This window comes from Gossypium raimondii, chromosome 7 (assembly GCF_025698545.1).
Source record: "Gossypium raimondii isolate GPD5lz chromosome 7, ASM2569854v1, whole genome shotgun sequence".
Taxonomy (NCBI): domain Eukaryota; kingdom Viridiplantae; phylum Streptophyta; class Magnoliopsida; order Malvales; family Malvaceae; genus Gossypium; species Gossypium raimondii.
In genome coordinates this window covers 3,428,336-3,450,432 of record NC_068571.1, presented here as the reverse complement: position 1 = coordinate 3,450,432, position 22,097 = coordinate 3,428,336, and the positions used below count along the sequence as shown (strand labels likewise).

At 32.3% G+C, this 22,097-nt stretch overlaps 1 protein-coding gene and 1 long non-coding RNA gene across 2 annotated transcripts; one reads left to right on the top strand and one right to left on the bottom strand.

Annotated features, from left to right (window-relative positions):
- The first annotated feature begins 9,807 nt into the window (after window positions 1-9,807).
- LOC128042382 (cytochrome P450 94A1-like) lies at window positions 9,808-11,509 on the top strand. Its single transcript, XM_052633300.1, has one exon. The coding sequence runs from the start codon at window positions 9,811-9,813 to the stop codon at window positions 11,365-11,367; it is 1,557 nt and encodes a 518-aa protein (XP_052489260.1). The 5' UTR covers window positions 9,808-9,810; the 3' UTR covers window positions 11,368-11,509.
- A 7,479-nt stretch (window positions 11,510-18,988) lies between these two features.
- On the bottom strand, window positions 18,989-21,035 carry LOC128042323 (uncharacterized). The gene is made up of 3 exons (XR_008197540.1): window positions 20,983-21,035; window positions 19,840-19,924; window positions 18,989-19,056 (listed from the first exon to the last, which is right to left on the bottom strand). It is a non-coding gene; the product is annotated as an uncharacterized LOC128042323 (long non-coding RNA).
- Between the last annotated feature and the right edge of the window lie 1,062 nt (window positions 21,036-22,097).

The window sequence follows — 22,097 nt, the reverse complement described above, 5'->3', positions numbered from 1 at the left end:
ACGAGTTTAAGTTTTTTTGTAATTTACATTTACACCCATGTTTTGAAATCTAGGGTGCGTTTGGTTCGCTGTATTGGATTAGAGGTGTATTGGATTAGAGGTGTATTGGGATTAGAGGTGTATTGGATTAGAGGTGTAATAGCTAATCCAATCGTTTGGTTGAATGTAATGGAATAGAGGCGTAATAGTAATCTTGTGTTTGGTTGAATGGAATAGAGGTGTAATAGCATAATGGAAAAACTAAAATGACTAGAATACCCTTAGCATAAAATTGTTTTGGTAAATGATTATTGTTATTGTTATTTAAATTTTAATAAGATTATTATTATCAAGTAATAAATATTTTAATCATATTTAAACATAATTATAATTAAATATATTTTAATTAAAATATATAATTTAATAAAATTCTTATAATTAGCAGAAAATTGTTTTGGTAAATGATTATTGTTAATGTTATTTAAATTTTAATAAGATTATTATTATCAAGTAATAAATATCTTAATCATATTTAAACATAATTATTATTAAATATATTTTAATTAAAATATATAATTTAATAAAATTCTTATAATTAGCGAAATTTGTTATTGTTATTTAAATTTTAATAAGATTATTAATATCAATAATAAATAATTTAATCATATTTAAACATAATTATTATTAAATAAATTATAATTTTGGTATATAATTTAATAAAATTCTTAATAATTCATATTCTTATATGAATTTACTCAAATCATAATATAATGAAAATTTGAAATAATTAATATTAAATATATTTTAATTAAAATATATGATTTAATACAATTTAAAATAATTATTATTAAATATAATTTCATAAAATGTTCTTATGAATTTACTAAAATAAAAATATAACTTGAGAATTATTTTCGCATAAACATAATTAACTTATACTAAGAAAAGTTAGATGAAAATGAAATTGTACATCATAATCCATATGTTATATAGTTTTACAACATCAAAAGTTTGAACATTGATATTTAATGGTGAGAAAGAAATCTTGACCCATTCCAATCGGCAAATGAAGGTAAACTAAAGAAAACGATCATTTGATTTGGATGATCGGAATTTTACTCAAAGCATCATACCACCGATCGTCGGTTAAACCTTCAATTGACCATAAGGTGAATATAAATTTGAAGCTTTTCTTCCATATTCTCTTCGACTTGTCTTTGAACTACCACCCGGAGGCAATACTCCTCATCGATTTTATCGCCAACGGCTGGATTTTTTCCCCAACAAGGTGGCGGCCTCCTCAAATGAAGAATACACATCATCACGAGCATCGATTTCTTCTTTCTCTTGTTTGAAGATGAGGAACCCCTTGGTCTCTATCTCCTCGCGGATCCGTGCGAAACATCCATGTCGTCTAAAGAGACGTCGACCATGATCATAGAATGTGTTTTCTCTTCATTCATATCTGTAGTACGTTCATCCTCGGCATGTATTTCTTCAAGAACATCAAGAATTGTTTGAGCGTCTTTCGATCGCCCGATCTCTTGCGTATATGGCGATGGTGGTTGTAGTAATGGAAAGAACGATGTCCGAGGCGAGAGGCTTCTTTGTGACTCTAAAAACGAGGAAATCATATTAGTTCATGTGTTTTGTAAAAAACAAATTAATACTTGAAATACATTTTACCTTAACATAGGATTCCCAAACAAGATCTTCAAGAACAACGAGTGCCTATGCTCGTCCCAACCAAAACCATTGTTGTTTCGACCATTAAGCATGTCGTGAGACGATCGACCATTCCCTTTTTAGGCACCTAATCCGAGATTCAATATTTGGTCTCGCCTTCAACATTGCTCTTGGTAAAGCCTTTTCTAGCATTTTCTCTAGCTCGTTCAAATAACCGGCTTTGAACCCGGTATCAGCATTAAATGTTCCTACATTGTGCAAATCCACCATGCAAGAAACCAAGGCTGCATCCTCTTCTGGAACCCATTTTCTTTTGCTTCCTTGAGAAGCTTGAGAAGAAGCACCCATTGGTGGAACACCTGACATATTGTTCTTAAGAAAAAAAACAAATACACATTATTTACTATTTTGAATATCATGAATCAAAAGGTGAACAGTTTATATATATTATATCGGTAGTTCAATACTAAATTTAAATTTATAACACATGCTAAATGAAAAGATAATTAAATTATAATTCAACAAAGTTTAGTACAATACAGAATTGTAATCAAAGACTACCAAAGTTTAATAAACTAGATACATAAAATAACATCAACAAATCAATTCAAACTCAAATTGTCCCTAAACCTAACTAATTTCTAGATGCTTGCCATTCATCGAACATTTGGTTGGCTAGTTCCATCCTCCAAGTAGCCCAAGCATCCGATGGATGAATATTTGTTATATTCAGTTCATCGTCATCCACCACATTAGTAGGTAATCCTTCTCCCACCTCCGCTTCAATGGGATCAATACTCATATGGGTTCGAATAAAATTATGGAGCAAACAACATGCAATAATAATTCTATTGTGCACCTTACAGGATAAAACGATGGACTCCTAAGTATTCCCCATCTAAGTTTTAATAAGCCAAAGCATCTTTCAATGACATTACGTCTTTGAGGCATGTTTCATATTAAAAACTCTTGCGGAGAACTTGGTCGATAACCCGACGCCACTCGTTCGGATGATATCATTGTCCTCTAAATGGTGCAAGAAATCCTCACAATTTGTGTATCCAGATCAACTAGATAATAACAACCTATAAAATAAATTGGCTAAAAATGATTAATTCACAAACAAAGTTTGATCTTAATGAATAATTCAAATTCCTCTAACTATACAACTGTACCATGAGGAACTTTTAGTCCATGTCTTCTACTAATGGCATCTCAAGCACCCGTCCATCGGCAATCGAACCTTCCCAACCAGGAAGAACATAAACAAATTGCATCTCGTGTACAAACACCTAGCATATTTGTTGCTATGTCACCTTTTCGGGTGCGATATCTAGGTTTATCAACTGTTGGCACCCTAATCTTGATGTGGGTTCCATCAAGAGCACCTAAGCAATTCTATATCACATGATATAGAACATTGAGTTAGAACACTATGATTAATCATATTAGTCAACTAAATATTGTACAAGCTATATATAAAACTCAGTCTAATACCTTAAACCATTTCCACCTTGTGTCAGAAGAATCAGCTGTAACTGGGTCCGGCTTTTTAAATAAGACATCTTGTAAGCGTATGACAGCATTTAAAACATTATGAAATGCTCTGCTTACAGTTTCCCCGGACCTCCTAAAGTGATGCTTGATAACTCGATTTTTTAGGTGATGGGAGATGATATGTAAAAACATTGCTACTTGCTCATCAACAAGCATGAACCTTGACGACTTCAATCCCCCTATCGATTCTAACATCTCACATAGTTTAAAAAAGGCAGCTCTATTCATCCGTACTTGTTCAATACAAGTCTCGTCACTAGCATATACAAGCCTCTTCACATAATCCGTTGTGCATAAAAATATACGGTATAGGACCTAATCCTTGGTCTATAAGTATGTAGGCTAAGGTGGCACCCATTCTAAATAAGAACCAAATCGCGATTCTCTGATTTCCAACCAAATTGTCAATGCAATACCAATTCTTTGTCGCCTCACACTTTGTGCAATTAAAGGCGCATTTGAGCCATTATTGCAATATATTAATGTGTTCCATATTGTCAACAAGCGGTAAAAAAGTCACATTTCTCTAATCATAATTTCAATAACAGTAAAATGAAATTAAATAATTTATTTGCTTCAATAGGAAGCAATATCACACTATCAAAGAAAATGATCAAGACAAATTTAGAATCTTAACGAAGCAAAAATAGAACTTTAACATTAACATTAACAATGAATATTTGTTTTCTAATCAACAATGTTACCAAATACTTGTTTTGTAATCAAGTTATTTTTAATCAATCATAATAACAATGAATATTTGTTTTTAATCAAGTTGTTTAATTGATTATATCTAATGATCCAATTTTAATATATTGAATATTTGTTTTCTAATCAACAATGTTACCAAATACTTGCTTTTTAATCAAGTTGTTTTTAATCAATCATAATAACAATGAATATTTATTTTTAATCAAGTTGTTTACTTGATTATATCTAATGATCCAATTTTAATATATTGAATATTTGTTTTTAATCAAGTTGTTTACTTGATTATACCTAATGATCCAATTTTATATGAATTTACTCATGATTGGATTGGGTTAAATTGATACATATTCAAAAGTCGATATATATGTAATGATATATGAATAATATTTTAATTTGTTTTATTTAAAAATATTTTTAAATAATGTGTTGTATATGAATATACACATTTAATTAGTTTTTTTAATAAAATGTTTCTAATTTATTACTTCAATTTTAAGCACCTTACAATTTTAATTAGTTTGAGTATATCTAATGCCCCATCTAATAGAAATTCACACCAAAAGCTTATGTTATTAGGCTTTAATACCAATTAAAAATGTGTTCGGAAGGACTTGTTAAATAGACTTGTTGTATATACTTGTAGGCATAAATGGTGAGACAAAATATTTGTTTAAACAAATCCAAGAGCAATTAAGTTCATTTGCTTATGCAATTCAATATCAAATCTTTCTAGAATCTACTACTAAACTCATAATACGATAAAAATAAATACCTAAAAGACCGAAAAAGAAAATAATTTCCAAAAAAAATTAAAAGTCCATGAAAAAAATCAGCATGTATGTGTTTTACTGTGTTTCTCTGTATTTGATTTTGAAGTCTTACAATTTTAGAAGATTGGATAAGTTAACAAACCTCTTCAATTGCAACTACTGACTTGACATACAACGATTTTTGTGCAGGAGCAAATCGGTAGCTAACAATCCAATACCTACAAAATTTCACATAGAACATCAATTTCTTTGGAACAACAAAGGGTCGATACACTAGGCGCAAGAAATTTAACAACTATGCTAATATACAAAATAATTTACACTTCTAAGAATTCGACTAGTATTAAAATCAATCACACATGAATTAGATAGGCACTTATATTTCCTGGTAAAGTATATGAGATCACATATGCTAATTTTCAATCAAACCCCAGTTTTAGGGGACTGCTTCAACGAGACAAGGAATAGGTGAGCAAATAATGGAACTAAAAAGTTGTATTAACCCCAGGAGATAGAAATAAAGAAAGTAACAGAAGAAGAGTAAGAACAGCTAGTGATGGGCTAGTGTTTGATTTCATGGCTATGTTAAAATGTTAGGAATCCTTGTTCATTTAGTGAAACAAATTTGTTTTATGTTTTGGTTTCTTTCTCCCAATCTTGATGCTTATAAAGTTGTAGAAAACGAAAATTTTAAAGTGAGATATCATGTGCGATTCAAGAGTGGTTTTATTTTTGTTCGGACTTGAGAGGGTTCATGTGATTAGGCAGGTTATTTTTGACTAATTTTGTTGTTTGTTTGTCTTCCTGAGATAAAAGTGACTAGTTTTATATTTCAAAACAACCATAATTGAGCAAGCATTAAAGGATAGAAAGGAAGTAGAGGGTGAAAATGTTGCTTAGGAGGTAGAAATCTAGAAAGAAGAGAACTAAAACACCACAAAAACCTGCTAGTAGGAAAATGAAACAGCGAGCTAGCATGTAAGCTATATATAAAACTGTGAAAAGGCTAAACTTATATTTATGAACCATAACAATCCAATCTCCATCAATGAAACTAACTGTAGCAAATGAATATTCATAAAATTTAATCCTACTACAGTTGCTAGCTTAACTACTCTTGAACAATAAACACCAAACAGGTCCAAACCCCAGCATTAACAAGCACAAAAAAATATATTATAGAGGGAACAAATGCCCATGGAAAGGGTAAAGAAACCTCATAAAGCCATCAAGCAAACAACTCGCAACAAGAACCATTAATAAATGGTACAAATTAACTACCAAAATTGAACAACATTTTCCCAGAAATTTTCCAAGATGGATTCTTTAAGATGTCATTTGTGCGAATGAATTGACTAAAGAAATGAATAGCAAACATGGTATTTAGCATTGTTGATTTTTCATGATTTTGGCGAGAATGATCTTTCTGTGGAACTTGTAGGTTCATACAAGTAGAACAAGTCTTGGGGTATATATTGATTTTGAGATTGTTGAATCGAGTACTGAAGAGTTTAGGAGCAACACAACTTGAGATGAAGAATGAATGAAGAAAAATAGCAAATGTCCCAATGACAGATGAAAGCAAAGACAAATATGGGGTAGAGGGAATAGATCATCGGCCAAATGAAGCACATCCAAATGGCGGTAAAAGTATAAGGAGGCCCGCAATAGGAATCAAATTGTATTTTAAATTATTCATTGTCCATTAGATCAAAGAACAAATTAATCCTTTCTATTAAAAATTTCATTCATTTGTACTCTTAAAAACTAGCATAACTAATAGAATAATGTGACACGTGGCATCTACCTCATACTAAGGTATGAAGACTAAAGAATGACCAGTTTGCTCTTTGATGTAATGTACAAATATTAATTTACCTATTTTAGTAAAAGAAACAAAATACAATCGATTACTAATAGAGGAGCCAGTGTCAATTTCAAAAAAGCAAAAGAGTCAATGATCATACCAAATGAAATCACATATCCAAGACATCATCAATCTCCCTAACAAAGAAACAACCATTGCGGTTTCATAACTATATTCAAGTAAATAAACTAACGAGTGAGGCGATAAGATCGGATTGTGTAGTCGAAATTGCCAATAGCTCATGTGAAAACAATCTAGTCTCAAATACCACAAAGGAAACGCAATGAAAAGCATACACAACTCGTTCAAATTCTTCACAAAAACACATTTATCAATTATTGACCATAGTGGTTAACAATTTAGATCAAACATACATAATGTGGAATGAATTTAGAACAAGCGAATCCGCAAACATTTCACTCGAATCGATTGATGATATAATTGAATTATTGAATCCAATCACGAGAACTATTTACCTAATGAACTAATCCTACTACAATTGCTAGCTTAACTACTCTTGAACAATAAACACCAAACAGTCCAAACCCCAAAGATTAACAAGCACAAAAAATATTATAGAGGAACAAATGCCCATGGAAAGGGTAAAGAAACCTCATAAAGCCATCAAGCAAACAACTCGCAACAAGAACCATTAATAAATGGTACAAATTAACTACCAAAATTGAACAACATTTTCCCAGATATTTACTCAAGCCCACATTTATTTAGACCAAACAATATAACTTTATATAGGACGCAATAGAGATGGAGAGAACCTGAAGGTTATGGGATTTGATATAGCTCCAGATATGCTTAACAGCATCGGAAAGGGAAGCCTCTGGGGCTCCAAGGAATCGAGCCAAAGTAGGAGAAACAGGGGTAAGTTTAAAAATCCCAGAGGGTCGAGTGGTAGTTCGAGGAGTAGCTGGTTTTTCAGTCTTGGGTTTTGAAGCAATTTACATTGCTAATTAAAACAGAGAAAACGAGACAATTTACATTGCAATCGAGTTCCAATTTCCACCAGCAACAAAAACCTTTAAGAAAAAGAAATCTACTCGGAACTTAAGCTAATTAAAATACAGGAATCCATATAAATTTGAGAGCAAAAGAGAGTTAGAAATATGAATTTACCTTTCCGATTTGATAAACTCGAAAATAAAAGGTTGAGAAGGCCAAGCGTCGATTCTATTGTAATCTTCAAAGAAAAGAAGGAAGAAGAAAGAAGACGGAAAGGGGAAGCAGGAGGGTAAAACAGGGTCTAAAACTCAAGCAGCACCTAATCTGAGAAAGAGAAACGTAATAGAAATCGGTGGATTTTGGGGATTAGGGGTGGAATGTAATAGACGGGTATTAGCTAATACCCTGAACCAAACAGAGGATTGAAGTGGGATTAAATGGGGCCCTAAAATGCTCAATTCTGATACCAAATGATAAAGGATGAGACGGATAAACGTAGAAGCGGATCGTAAAGTTTGTCAAAGTTGCGGATTTGACTTAGGGCTCTAAACATTTAGAAAGAAACTTGGATTTTGACACAAACTTGAAACGAAATTAAATCCAAGTCAAATAAAATAATTAAAATAACTAAAATAAAATAATAAATCAAATATTAGAATAATAAGGAAGCAAATAAAAAAGATAAATGGAAAGATAGAACGTGGCGTGTAGAAGTCCTCAGAAGCTTTGGAAACATGAAGAATCCACAACCCCCTTCAAGCGGCTCTAGTTTTCCCTCCAAGATAGAAATATTGGCAAGAAAAAGTTTGAAGATGATCCCCACAATCTAAAAATATTGTTAAAACTCTTCTAAAAGGAAATCAAGAAAAATTCTTGAAAAGAAAATCTAGAGAGAATTTATTAACTCAAAAGAGAAATAAAATAATAATAAATTGTTTGAATTGTGTACAAAGCAAAGGCCTATATATAGGCTAGCTAAATAAATCTAAATAAAACTCTTAAGTATACTAGAACTCCAATTTAATTTAAACCAGTAGTAGTTTTAAACTAAACTTTCTTGTTAACATAAAACTCTTAAAAAACTTAAAATACTTAATAATTATAAAAAAATCAGAATAAATAATAATAAGAGCTGATAAATAAAGTATTGGGCTCATATATAATAAAAATTAAGCCTAAAACTCGAACCTAATATGAAACGTCTAGGCTTGTGGGATCAATTGGGGTTGAAGTGAAATGCCTAACTTGTTAGCATTTTCCACATGGGCGTGTCATCATAGATTGAAAGTTTAGACCCACGAACAAAATTAGTCTCTTCTAATTCATCATTACTCCATATTTCATCGTCTTGACACTTCAACTCTTTTTCTCGAATTTTTTCGTGATAAAGTCTTGAACAACTAAGTTGAGTTTTGACTTTATTTGTTTGGATTTGGATCTCTAATTGAGCCTTGAGGGAAACTAAGCTCATCTCTATTATGGCTTTTGAACTCGGTTGAGTTGCTCGTATCGTAAACATTTATTATATATATTTTAAAAATGATATAAAAAATTTAATACAGGCGGGCTGAGTCGGTTTATCTGGATTGAAGTTAGACAAAATTTTAGACTTATTTTTCAAGCCAAATCGGGATCGGACCTATCAAACGAACTTAAAATTTTATCAGGGTCCCACCCATGAACAAATCTAAATCTTATTAAAAAAATTAAATATTCTGTAATCAAATTTAGATATCTAAATTTATTAATCTACTCTAAAATCCACAATAAATAATAAATTTAACATCTAAATTCGTAAAATTTGAAAGTTTAGAAGACTAGGTCTTTGCCTTAGCGGTTTATGCATGGCCAATGGTGATGGTACGTCTTTGCTTACGTTTATAATATCAGTCGCCACCTTGTTATTAAAATAAGATATTTGTTCATAAAATAAAATCCCCTTCTTCCTTTTCTCAAAATCTAAATTTGAAGAGACAAATACAGCTAAGTTTAATAATATATAAATTCAGGGTTTAATAATATATATAGCAAAATCAATAAAATTTACGAGTCGTTTAAATCAAGTATTATGAAATTTGATAATTTCTAAAACGAGTTTAAGTTTTTTTGTAATTTACATTTACACCCATGTTTTGAAATCTAATTTGTTGTGTTCCTTGTCTTTTTCTTTTTATTACTCATCTTCCCTCATCCCTGACGAAATCCCTTTTTCAAAAAAATAAGAAAATTGAATTCCAGATAATCCGTACAACACGTTTTTCGGTCTATATATTTGGTGAACCTATGATGAATCGAAACCTCAAAGTCATTAGCATCATGATGTTTACTCAGCTGTTTGCTTCCTTGTTGCTTTTCGCTCTCCCATTTTTAATCTTAACCATCATCAGAAGAACGTCGAAATCCCAGAAATCAGCTTCATCTCCTTCAAATATCCCCAAATCTTACCCGATAATCGGTTCCTATTTCGCTATCAAATCCAATCAAGAAAACCGTGTGCAATGGACTACCGAAATCCTCCAGAGTTCTCTCTCTGCAACTTTCACCCTCCACAACTTATTTGGTAGTCGCCAGATTTTCACTGCCAACCCCGCCAATGTCCAGCACATGCTCAAGACCCATTTCTTCAACTACCATAAGGGCCCTTTCTCCAGGGGCATTCTCTTCGATTTTCTCGGCCACGGCATCTTCAACGTCAATGGCGAGTCTTGGAAGTTCCAGAGACAAGTTTCTAGCCACGAGTTCAACACCAAGTCGCTTCGTAAATTCGTGCAAACCGTGGTTGATACCGAGCTTCACGACCGTTTGATTCCGATGTTATCTGATGCTGTTGTCGATAAGTCCGTGCTTGACTTGCAAGACATTCTTCAGAGATTCGCTTTTGACAACGTTTGTAAGATCGCTTTTGGGTTTGACCCTGCCTGTCTTTTGCCTTCTTTACCGTCGGCGCAGTTTGCTGAAGCGTTTGAAGATGCTACTGATATGACTAGCGAAAGGTTTCGTGCTTTTCTTAGCATAGCTTGGAAAATCAAGCGATTTTTCAATGTGGGATCGGAGAAAAGACTCCATACTGCGGTCACTCAAGTCCGTGATTTCGCGAGGAAGATTGTAAGGGAAAAGAAACAGGAGCTGGCTGATAATTCGTCTTTGGAATCTGTTGATCTGTTGTCGAGGTTCTTGACCTCAGGCCATACGGACGAGAATTTCGCGACGGATGTTGTCATCAGCTTCATACTTGCCGGCCGTGACACGACATCGGCTGCTTTGACGTGGTTTTTCTGGTTATTACACAAGAACCCCGAAGTTGAAAAGGAGATTCTCAAAGAAATCAAAGGGAAATCCGGTATGCCGGTGTTTGAGGAAGTTAAAGACATGGTTTACACACATGCTGCTCTTTGCGAGTGCATGAGACTGTACCCTCCAGTCCCATTGGACAGCAAAACGGCGGTGGACGACGATATTTTACCGGACGGGACGGTTGTGAAGAAAGGAACGGTGGTTACGTATCATCCTTACGCGATGGGGAGGATGGAGAAGATATGGGGATCGGATTGGGCAGAGTTCAAGCCAGAGAGATGGCTGCAGAGAGATGAGGCAGGGAAATGGATCTTTGTGGGGAGAGATCCATATACTTACCCAGTGTTCCAGGCGGGACCCAGGATTTGTTTGGGGAAGGAGATGGCGTTCTTGCAGATGAAAAGGGTGGTGAGTGGTGTTCTAAGGCAGTTCAAGGTGGTGCCGGCAGTGGAGGATGGATTTCAGCCTTCGTTAGTTGTTTATCTAACATCGAAGATGAAAGGTGGGTTCCCAGTCAGGATGGAGGAAAGAGAAGATCTTGATTGAGATAAAGCGTCATGCTTAATGTGCCAATCACTGATTTTCAATTATTTTGTTTTACGTCGTTTTTCTCCTATTGCCATAATATTGAAAATTATTTATACTTCCTTTTTAATCTTTAAATAAAATGATAATATATTTAAATTCAGATTTTTCTGTACCGATTATAATATCGATACTAACCAATTAAAGCTAAATAATCATAAATTAAAACATTTTAACTTATATAGTTTACGTTAAAAAATTAAAAGAAGGTTATACAAACAATTCAACTTATATATCAATCCATCCGAATTCTTTTAACTAATTATAAAGTGACATACAAACATACATGCAACCATATATTGACAAAGGATAATTGTATTTATTAAATAAGAGTTAATTATTCTAAAAATAGATTTAATTGCACTAGATATCTCTAAATTATGACTTTCATTTTAAATTTATTCTCAAATTTTAAAATGTTTTAATTACATCTTCAAGCCATTGATGGTATATCAATTATGTCCTTCAATTACTAAAACTGTTAATTTAATCTTAAAATAACATGTCAAAATCTTTTGTGGCATAATTTAAAATGAAAATTTAAAGAAAATAAAATGTTGCCACATAACTTTTAAAATAAAAAACTGCAAAGAAAGTAAAACCGAAAAAAGGGAGATTGGGTGATGAAGCTTTTGTAAAAGCTTAGAAAACTATTTTCGCAATATTCAATTTTCTTTAAACTTCTCGTTTTAAACTATGCCACATAAGATTTGACATCTCATTTAACAGTTAAATGAGTGATTTTAATAATGGAATGACCTTATTGATATATCTTCGATAGTCTGGGGAGAAATTTTTTTGAGGGTTAAGGGTAGAATTAAATGTGATTTTCTATTTTAATAGTCTATATGTTTATATATTTTAAAAGACTAAATCAAAATTGTCATTTTAGGGGAAAAGTATAATTTTACCTATAAATAAAAATAGTTACAAATTGTAGAAGGTCAAAAAATAAAAAATTCTTATTTTAGGGAGGGCTGGATCCTGTCAACTCCACTGACGTTGTCTTGATTAAAAAGTTTTAATGTTTAGAAGCAAATTTAAAACGAGTTTAATATCAATATAATAAAGTAGAGTAGAATGAGCAAAGAATCAGGACAGAGGCAAATCTATTGGGGCTGGGAGGGCCTGGTCCCTTAAAATAGAAAATTGTTATTTTGGTCTTTTAAAAAATTTTAAAATTTTAAAATAGTAAAAGTAAATTTGCACTTTGCCCCTTAAAATTATAAAAATTTAATTTAATCCTTTAAAAATTATAAAGATATATACTATTAAAAATTAAAATTTCTTTTCGACCCCTCTTATAATAGTAATCCAAAAATGGGTAGGGTAGCTACCTTTGGGGTTGCTAAAACTCTCAGTGTGAATATTAAATACAGAAAGTTAGAAGAAGCATGCTTTCCTAATTAAGAAACAAAATTAAGAAGTTCAATTAGACAATGTCCGAAAGCGAGGTTGATAAAAGTACAGACAAAATCAGGAAAAGCAATCTCAAAAATCCACATTCCCAACCTCATGGTTTGACTTTCAATTATGGGAGAAATTTAGTAATGTTTAATTTGTATTTTAGAGTTTATTTAATAAAGTTGATAAGGTTTTCATTGTGATTTAATTTTATTATATGTTTCATTTGTTCTGATTGTTTGGGTTTTAATCACTACACCAAAACAGGCTTTTAGCGGCACTTTTAGTGGCGTTTATACAAAAAACGCCTGAACAAATCGTACATTAGCGGCGCTTTACTGAAAACGCCGCAACCGATTGAGTATTAGCAGCGTTTCTATAAAAACGCCGCAAAAACTAAACCCAGACGACGTCGTTTGGAGAAACTTCGGTGACATTAGTGGCGTTTTTCGAATAGCGCCGCTAATAATATGAGAATTAGCAGCGTTTCTGTAAAAATGCCGCAAAAACTAAAACCCAGACGACGTCGTTTGGGGACACTTCGGTGACATTAGTGGCATTTTTTGAATAGCGCCGCTAATAATATGAGTATTAGCGGCGTTTCTATAAAAATGCCGCAAAAACTAAACCCCAGACGACGTCGTTTGGAGACACCGGTGACTTTAGTGGCGTTTTCTAATAGCGCCGCTAATAATATGATATTAGCGGCGTTTCTACAAAACGCCGGAAAACTAAAACCCAAACGACTTCGTTTGGAGACACTTCGGTGACATTAGTGGCGTTTTCCGAGTAGCGCCGCTAATAATATGAGTATTAGAGGCGTTTTGTATAAAAACACCGCAAAAACTAAAACCCAGACGACGTCGTCTGGAGACACTTCGGTGACATTAGTGGCGTTTTTTGAATAGCGCCGCTAATAATGTGAGTATTAGCGGCGTTTTTATAAAAATGCCACAAAAACTAAACCCCAGACGACGTCGTTTGGAGACACTTCGGTGACTTTAGTGGCGTTTTTAGATTAGCGCCGCGAATAATATAGGTTTTAGCGGCGTTTTTGTTAAAGCGCCGCAAATGTTCTGGGTTTTCGGCTTCGCTTAAGCTGCTAAAACATTTTACCTTAATTGGTTTATTTATTAATTTTTAAAATTGAACCTATTCCTAATTGAATATTTAAAATCTTGAAAAAAAATAACACATAGAAATAATTTGAAATAAAAGACATGGAAAATTAAAAGACTATTATTTAAAATAATTTTAAAGTTATATGTAAACTTGATTACTATTGTTTTTAATTTATATATTAAAAATTTCTTATATAATCGTAAAAGAGATATTAATAATTTTAAAATATTGAATTAATTATCCTATATATAGTTTAGGGTTTTCAATTTATGGTATATGATAAATTTAGGATTTAAGGTCGGTTTAATAGTTCATATTTTAAGGTTTTAATGTAGGTAGGGAATATATATGTGGATTTAGGGATTATGGATTAGGTATATTATGGTTTAATTAAGGGTTGAGATTTAAGGTTTAAGGGTTAGGGGTGTAAGGGGTAGATGTTAGGGTTAAGAGTTAGGGATTTAGGGTTTAAGATTCCAGGGGTTGGGTTAGGGTTTTGGGTTTAGATTATTATTTATTTATATTTTAAATACGTTATTGTGTAGTTGTAAAAGATAATATATAATAAAATTGTTTAGAGTTTTTAATTAGTTTAGGGTATATGATAAATTTAAAATTTAAGGCCGGTTTAGGAGTTCATATTTAAATTAAGGTTTAGGGAGTACTATATATATATGGATTTAGGGATTATGGATTATGGATTAGGGATTAAGGGTTGGTCGGGATTTATGGTTTAGGTGTTAGGGGTTTAATAAGGGGTTGCACGTTAGTGGTTAAGAGTTAGGGATTTAAGAGGTTTAGGGTTTTAAGAGGGTCGGGTTAGAGTTTTGGGTTTAGATTATTATTATTTATTTATATTTTAAATATATGTTCTTATGCATTAATTGTAAAAGATGTATAATTTAAGGTTTAAATTATGCCTTGAGAGAGATATATAGACTTAAATATTTATATCATTTCAATGGTTAAGGTTAAGGTTCACTTGAGATTTGAAATTTTATACAATTAATTAATTAATGCTTTTATATTTTAAAAAATTGAATCTAAACCATTTGATATATTTAAATATAACCTTAAATAGAAATAATAAATAAGTTAAAAAAGTAATAGCTTGCTATGGATAATTTAGATATTACTTAAGAAATAAAATTAAAATTAAAATTAAAATACAAAAATCAAAATGAAATATAAAACTCTAAAATTTTTAATTTTATCTATTTTTTATAGATATTACTTAAAAACAAATTTTTTAATTTTATAAATATAACTTAAAAAACTATGTATTCAAATATCCCATAACTACTGTTTGAATAAAGAATTTTATTTAACATTAGCGTTTAGGACAAAACGCATAAAAATTGCTAATAATATAGACGAAACAGTGAAGTATTTGGCTGTGAATTTAATGGATTTAGCGGCGCTAGGAAAAACGCCACTAAATGTGCATTAGCGACGATATTATGGAAACGTCGCAAAATTTTATCATTTTTGTAAACAAAGCGGTGTCGTTTTGCCTGGCATATTAATGGCATTAGTGGCATTACGCCGAAAATGCCGCAAATTGTCGGGGTTTTTTTAATGAAACGGTGTCGTTTACATTAAGGGCATTAGTGGCGCTATGGTAAAAGTGCCGCAAAGTTTTCGGGTTTTTTAAACCAAACGGTGTCGTTTTCCCTGGCACATTAACGACATTAGTGGCGCTATGGTGAAAACGCCGCAAAGTTTCGGGTTTTTTAAACAAAACGATGCCGTTTTGCCTTTACGGTATTAGTGGAGCTGTGTTAAAAACGCCGCAACGTTTCATTCTGGTTCAAAAAAGATGCTGTCGTTTTATTCCCCTCCCATTTTATTCCCCAAGTCATTTTTCCCATACCCGAAATCTTCATTCCCTCTAAATTTTCCCCAAAATTTCCCCAAGGCAAGAACCCTAAACCTTCCCCAAATCTGCTGCGCTCCAGGACCCGAACCTTCCCCAAATCTGCTGCTTTGAAAATAACCGTCCATTCTGCCGTCGATCGTCTACCGTCACAGTCCTCTACCATCGCACTCCTCTGCCGTCGAAGAAATCGGTAAGGTTTTCCTCTTTTTCTCAAAAATCATTCGGGGTTTCCAGCTTCAGCAATGTACAAGTTATACTTCTAAAGGCATTTATTGTTAAATTATTTTCTGTAGTTATCACCATAATGAGTGTTGGTATAAATTATGAAAATTATGGCATCCCTGCAACTTGGTCTATGGTTGTTTAGGTGTTGGGTCGATCTCGAGTTTATGGTTTTATCGAGTTTTACCGCAATAGAACCATGTTGGTATAAATGCTTTTCCTTGACAAATTGAGCTTTAGTTGAACCATTTTGCACGTTGGAATACGATGGTTCTGCTTTCCAATTTAATCTTGCATGTGGTGTTAGAAGATTTTGAGAGGAGAAAGCAAAATTTGGGACTTGTTAAATTCTTACATTAATATGATGTTTGTGGATTCATATGTGGTTGAAGGTTAATTTATAATTTGAGACTTGTTAAATGATACAATTTAACAAGAAATTTGGTTTAGTTTAGGAGAGTCCGAAATTTTAAAATTCTCATAAGCATTTTAATTAAAATAAGATATTTCATTTAACTAATAGCATTATAAACATTGAGATACCAAATTACGTCAAAATTAAAATATAAATATAAAATCTCAAATTTAAGAATAGTATAATGACCAAAATTAAAATTTGACTAATTTTATATATCAAGACATTATAAAACTAAAAGAACTATAGTAAGAATAAGAGAGAAGAGGAGACACAAAAGTGAAAGGATAATTCTACTTTTCTTAGCTTCCATAAGCTTGTACATATCATTTAATTAATTAATATACATAAATTACATAAGTTACATTAATATTATACATAACTTGCATTAATATTATACATAAATTACATAACTTAATTAATTAATATTATACATAACTTACATTAGTATTATACATAAATTACATAACTTAATTAATTATTACACATAAATTACATTGCTTACATTAATATTATACATAAATTACATAACTTAATTAATTAATATTATACATAACTTACATAACTTACAACTTACATAACTTACATTTTATAATTATTCATAAATTACATAACTTACATTAATATTATACATAAATTATATAACTTAATTAATTAATATACATAAATTACATAACTAATTACATTAATATTATACATAAATTACATAACTTTGTTAATTAATATTATACATAACTTACATTAATATTATACTTAAATTACATAAGTTAGTTAATTAATATTATACATAACTTACAACTTACATAACTTACATTTTTTAATTATTCAGTAAATTACATAACTTACTTAATTTTCATAATAAACAACTTACATAACTTACAACTTACGTAACTTATATGACTTACATAACTTACATAGCATAATTTTCATAATACACAACTTACACAATTTGGGTAATAAATAACTTACATAATACATAACTTACATAGCTTAACTATACTTATTCCTAAATCCTAAACCCGTGCAATTTATTGTCAAGATTAGGCTTCAAGAAATAAGAAATGGACCGGTCTTGGATGAATTTGTCAAGGGTAAGCGACGGTTATCGAAATGGAGTACAAACCTTTCTAAATTTTGCATTTCAATATGCAACCAAGAGAACATGATTCTTTGCCCGTGTAAGAAGTGTGTCAACATAAACTGGCATTATCGTGAAGTTGTATACGAGCATCTAATTGTTGATGGGTTTGTTCGTGGTTATAAACAATGGTTTTTTCATGGAGAATGCCCGCCTAGTACTTCCTCTTCAAGGATGGATGTATCTTATGATAGTACTGCTTATCATCAGTCTGTTAGAGGGGATGACATGGAAGGGATGTTGCGGGAAGCATTTAATATTCACAGTCATGGTTTACAGTTGTTCCCACCCGACTTTGTGCCATCTGATGATTGTAATCTAGGTGGAAATGCTTTTATCGAACTCGGAAGAAGTGTACATCATGAAGAGCCGAATGGAGAAGCCGCAAAGTTCTACATGCTACTTAATGAGATGAACGAAGAATTATATGAGGGATAGAAATTTTCAAAAATGTCTTTCTGCATTCGTCTTTTCCAGTTAAAATGTTTGGGAGGGTGGACCGGGAACTCATTGACAATGCTGTTAGAGTTTTTGAGAGAAATGTTTCCGTTTGCAAAAATCCCTCAGTCATGCAAAGATATGAAGAAAATGATAAAAGACTTAGGTCTTGGGTACAACAAAATCCATAGTTGCCCGAATGATTGCATGTTGTACTGGGGCGATCGGAGAAACCAACAGTGCTGTCATGTATGCGGCGAATCCCGTTGGATGAATAGAAACACAGAAGATGTGAACAACAATGAAAATGATGCACAGCCAAGAAAGAAGCCGGTCAAGATTTTGCAGTATTTTCCGCTGATACCAAGGCTTCAAAGGCTTTTCATGTCGTCGAAGACAGCGGAGTCAATGACGTGGCACCATGAAAGACGAACCGATGATGGACTATTAAGGCATCCGGCAGATTCTTTAGCTTGGAAATCATTTGACAATAAATTTCCAAGCTTTGCAAGCAATCCCAGGAGTGTGAGGCTTGGCCTAGCATCTGATGGATTTAATCCTTACAAGATCATGAGTACTGCATACAGTACTTGGCCAGTAGTGCTTGTTCCTTACAATCTGCCTCCGTGGATTTGCATGAAGCAATCTTCCATTATCTTATCTATGATTATCCCTGGAGAGAAAGGGCCCGGGAATGATATCGACATTTATTTACAGCCACTTATTGAAGAGTTAATGTAATACCCCTACCCGTATTCGTCGCCGAAATAGAGTATGAGGCATTACCAGATCTTACCGAATTTTTTTTTTCAAGATAGATTTATCATATTCATAAGATAATTTCATCACATACCAAAACCAAAATTTGTTAGCCCTACCAATGGCTAACCATACATTCATTTCACAATAACATCTAATTTACTAGCTTATACATGCCATTGAATTCCAAAATAAAGTTCCTTTATGTACCGAGATCTCGAGATTGATAGTGTGATGTGTCTCCGACCAAATCCGACCTCCGAGCTCTTAACTCTACAAACAGGGGAAAAAGAAACAGGGTAAGCACTTTGTGCTTAGTAAGTTCATGCAACAGGAATTATACTTACCATACTTATACATCCATCATTTAATAACACAAGCACACATCCAATTCACATAACATATACCTATCACATACAAACTCAACCTCATACAAATTCATTACAAAGATAAATGATTGATGAGCTCATCAATTCCATGATTTCCATTTCCTTGTTATTTTCCATATTTATCCGTTGAACTACTTGGAATTTCGATGGATATTCAGGGTACACCTAAGTGTACAAATCCGGTCCGTCAATTCATATTCATGTGCGCACATTTCTATTTCGAGAGCACACTCCCTGAACCTCATCCTTACAATGGGATTACCAATCCAAAGCTAAATCTCAGAATATAAACTCACAGTATTGTCGGGATTACCGGTCAAAGCTAAATCACAACGACAATTACTCTAATGAGCTTGGATCGAATTACTATCAAAGCTAAATTCAGACCTAATTGGATTACCCGTCCGGGCTAAATCCATTTTCCACATATTCTTCGGGAGGGCTATATCAAGATAGGATCACCCGTCCGGGCTAGATCCTTTTTACCGTCAATTCCTTTTCAGAGATCCATCGAATTTTCCTTTCATTCAACCGGGATTTATTTCCTCTTTTCATCAAGTATATCAATACTTCATCAATTATCATACAATAAACATACAACTCCTATTCACAACAATAACAAACATTTCAAGCATTTAAGAATATAATTCAAGTTACACGAACTTACCTCGACAATTGTTCGTAAACAAAAATCTACTAATCCCGAACTTTTTCTTTTCCTCGATCTTGCTTCGTATTTTAATTTTCCGGATCTAAATAAATAAATTTAACCATTAATCTAATACATTTCATGTTCATATGTAACTTTCTCTACAATTCCATTATTATTTATAGTGCATTCAAAGCTGCCTCACTGAGTCAAAGTCACTAAATTATTTATATCTTGAGCTAAGGAACTCCAAATTAAGATCCATTAATTTTCCATAAAACTAGACTCACATATCTTCTTACCATAAAAATTTCAGAATTTTTGGTTCAGCCAATAAGTACAGTTTATTCTTTAAAGTTTCCCCTGTTTCACTGTATGACAGTTCTGACCCCTCTTCACTAAAAATTAATTATCTCACTGTACAGAATTAGGATGATGCTTCCATTTATTTATTCAGAAAATAGACTCATTAAGGATTCTAATCATATAAATTATAACTCATAATCATTTTTGTACAATTTTTAATGAGTTTCCAAAGTCAGAACAGGGGAACCCGAATTCATTCTGGCCTTGTCTCACAAAATCTATTATATCTCATGATTTACAATTCCATTGCTTACACCATTTCTTTTATAAGAAACTAGACTCAATAATATTTAATTTCATATTTTATTCATCCTCTAATTCGATCTATACAATTTTTGGTGATTTTTCGAAGTTAGAGTACTGCTGCTGTCCAAAACTGTTTTAGTGCATGGTGTTAATTACCATTTTTCCCTTAAACTTTCAACAATGATAATTTCGTCCCTGCTCAATTAACCTCTCAATTGAGCTGATTTTTCTCAATCAACACTTTATTATGTCACTTTAAACTACCTTATAACCTTTGGAAATCAGAATTTCAGCACTAAACTTTAATTCCAAACTTTTTCACAATTAGGTCCTACAAATCAATTTCTATTGGAATTACCTAATAAAATCATCTCATAAACAAATTAAAGCATCAATTTCATCCTATTTCCTCATAAAATTCCAGCACATATTCATATCAACTTTCAATATCATTCATAAAATCAAAAACTAATGAATTTAGTAATAGGACCTAGTTGTAAAAGTCTTAGAAACACAAAAATTACAAGAAAAAGGCAAGAATTAACTCACTTGGTGCAAAAATTATGAAAAAACAGCTTGAATAAACCCTTAGGACGTTTTTTGGCTGATGAGAGTGCAGAAAAATAAAGAGAAATCTAGATAATTCCACTTTAGTTCTAACTTTTAAAGCAAATTTTGTAATATTCCAATTTTACCCTTATTTCTTCAATTCTCCTGATTTTTCTCAGCGTATGCCGCCCAAAATATCTCCATTTGGGGTTATTTGCAATTTATGTCCCTCCTCATTTCACAATTGAGCTATTTAATCCTCTAGTAACTTTTACACCTTTTTCAATTTAGTCCTTTTACTTAATTGATTACCCAAACATTAAAATTTTCTAACGAAATTTTAATACCATATTACTAACACTTCATAAATATTTATAAAAATATTTTTGACTCGGTTTTTCGAGATCGAAGTCTCGATATCTTATTTTTACCTAATTTCTTCAATAATTTCTTTTTCTAACTAACCGCTTAATCAGTAAAATTTTTCTATCGATATTTTCATACGATTTTTCCTATCATATCAATATTCATGCAAAAATATTAAAATAAATTTCTCTTTAAATTGGATTTGTGGTTACGAAACCACTATTCCGATAATTTTGAATTTGGGCCATTACAGTTAAAACAATTATGGGCTGGTGTCGAGCCATACGATGTGCTGAGAAAGGAGAACTTTAATTTACGTGCAGCTTTGATGTGGACCATTAATGACTTCCCCGCTTATGCCAATTTATCCAGTTGGAGTACCAAGGGTCGTTATCGTGCCCTTGTTGTCTTGCCGCATAAACATGTTCGCAATGGTTATACAATGGGAAGAAGTTCTCTTACATGGGGCATCGTCTGTGGTTACCGGAAAATCATAGATTTAGATCTCAGAGTTCGGCATTTGACGGTACTGAAGAGTTCAGAGAAGCTCCTTCGCAGACAAGTGGATCTGAAATCTTGTTAATGTTGGAAGATATGAATTTCAGTTATGGGAAGATGAATCAACCAGCAAACACGCAAAGAAATAGAAGATCAAATGATGAAGCTGATGATAACTTCGATGAAGAGGATGATCCTAATGAGGCGGACTTGTGGAAAAAAAGAAGTATTTTTTTTGAGTTGCTTTATTG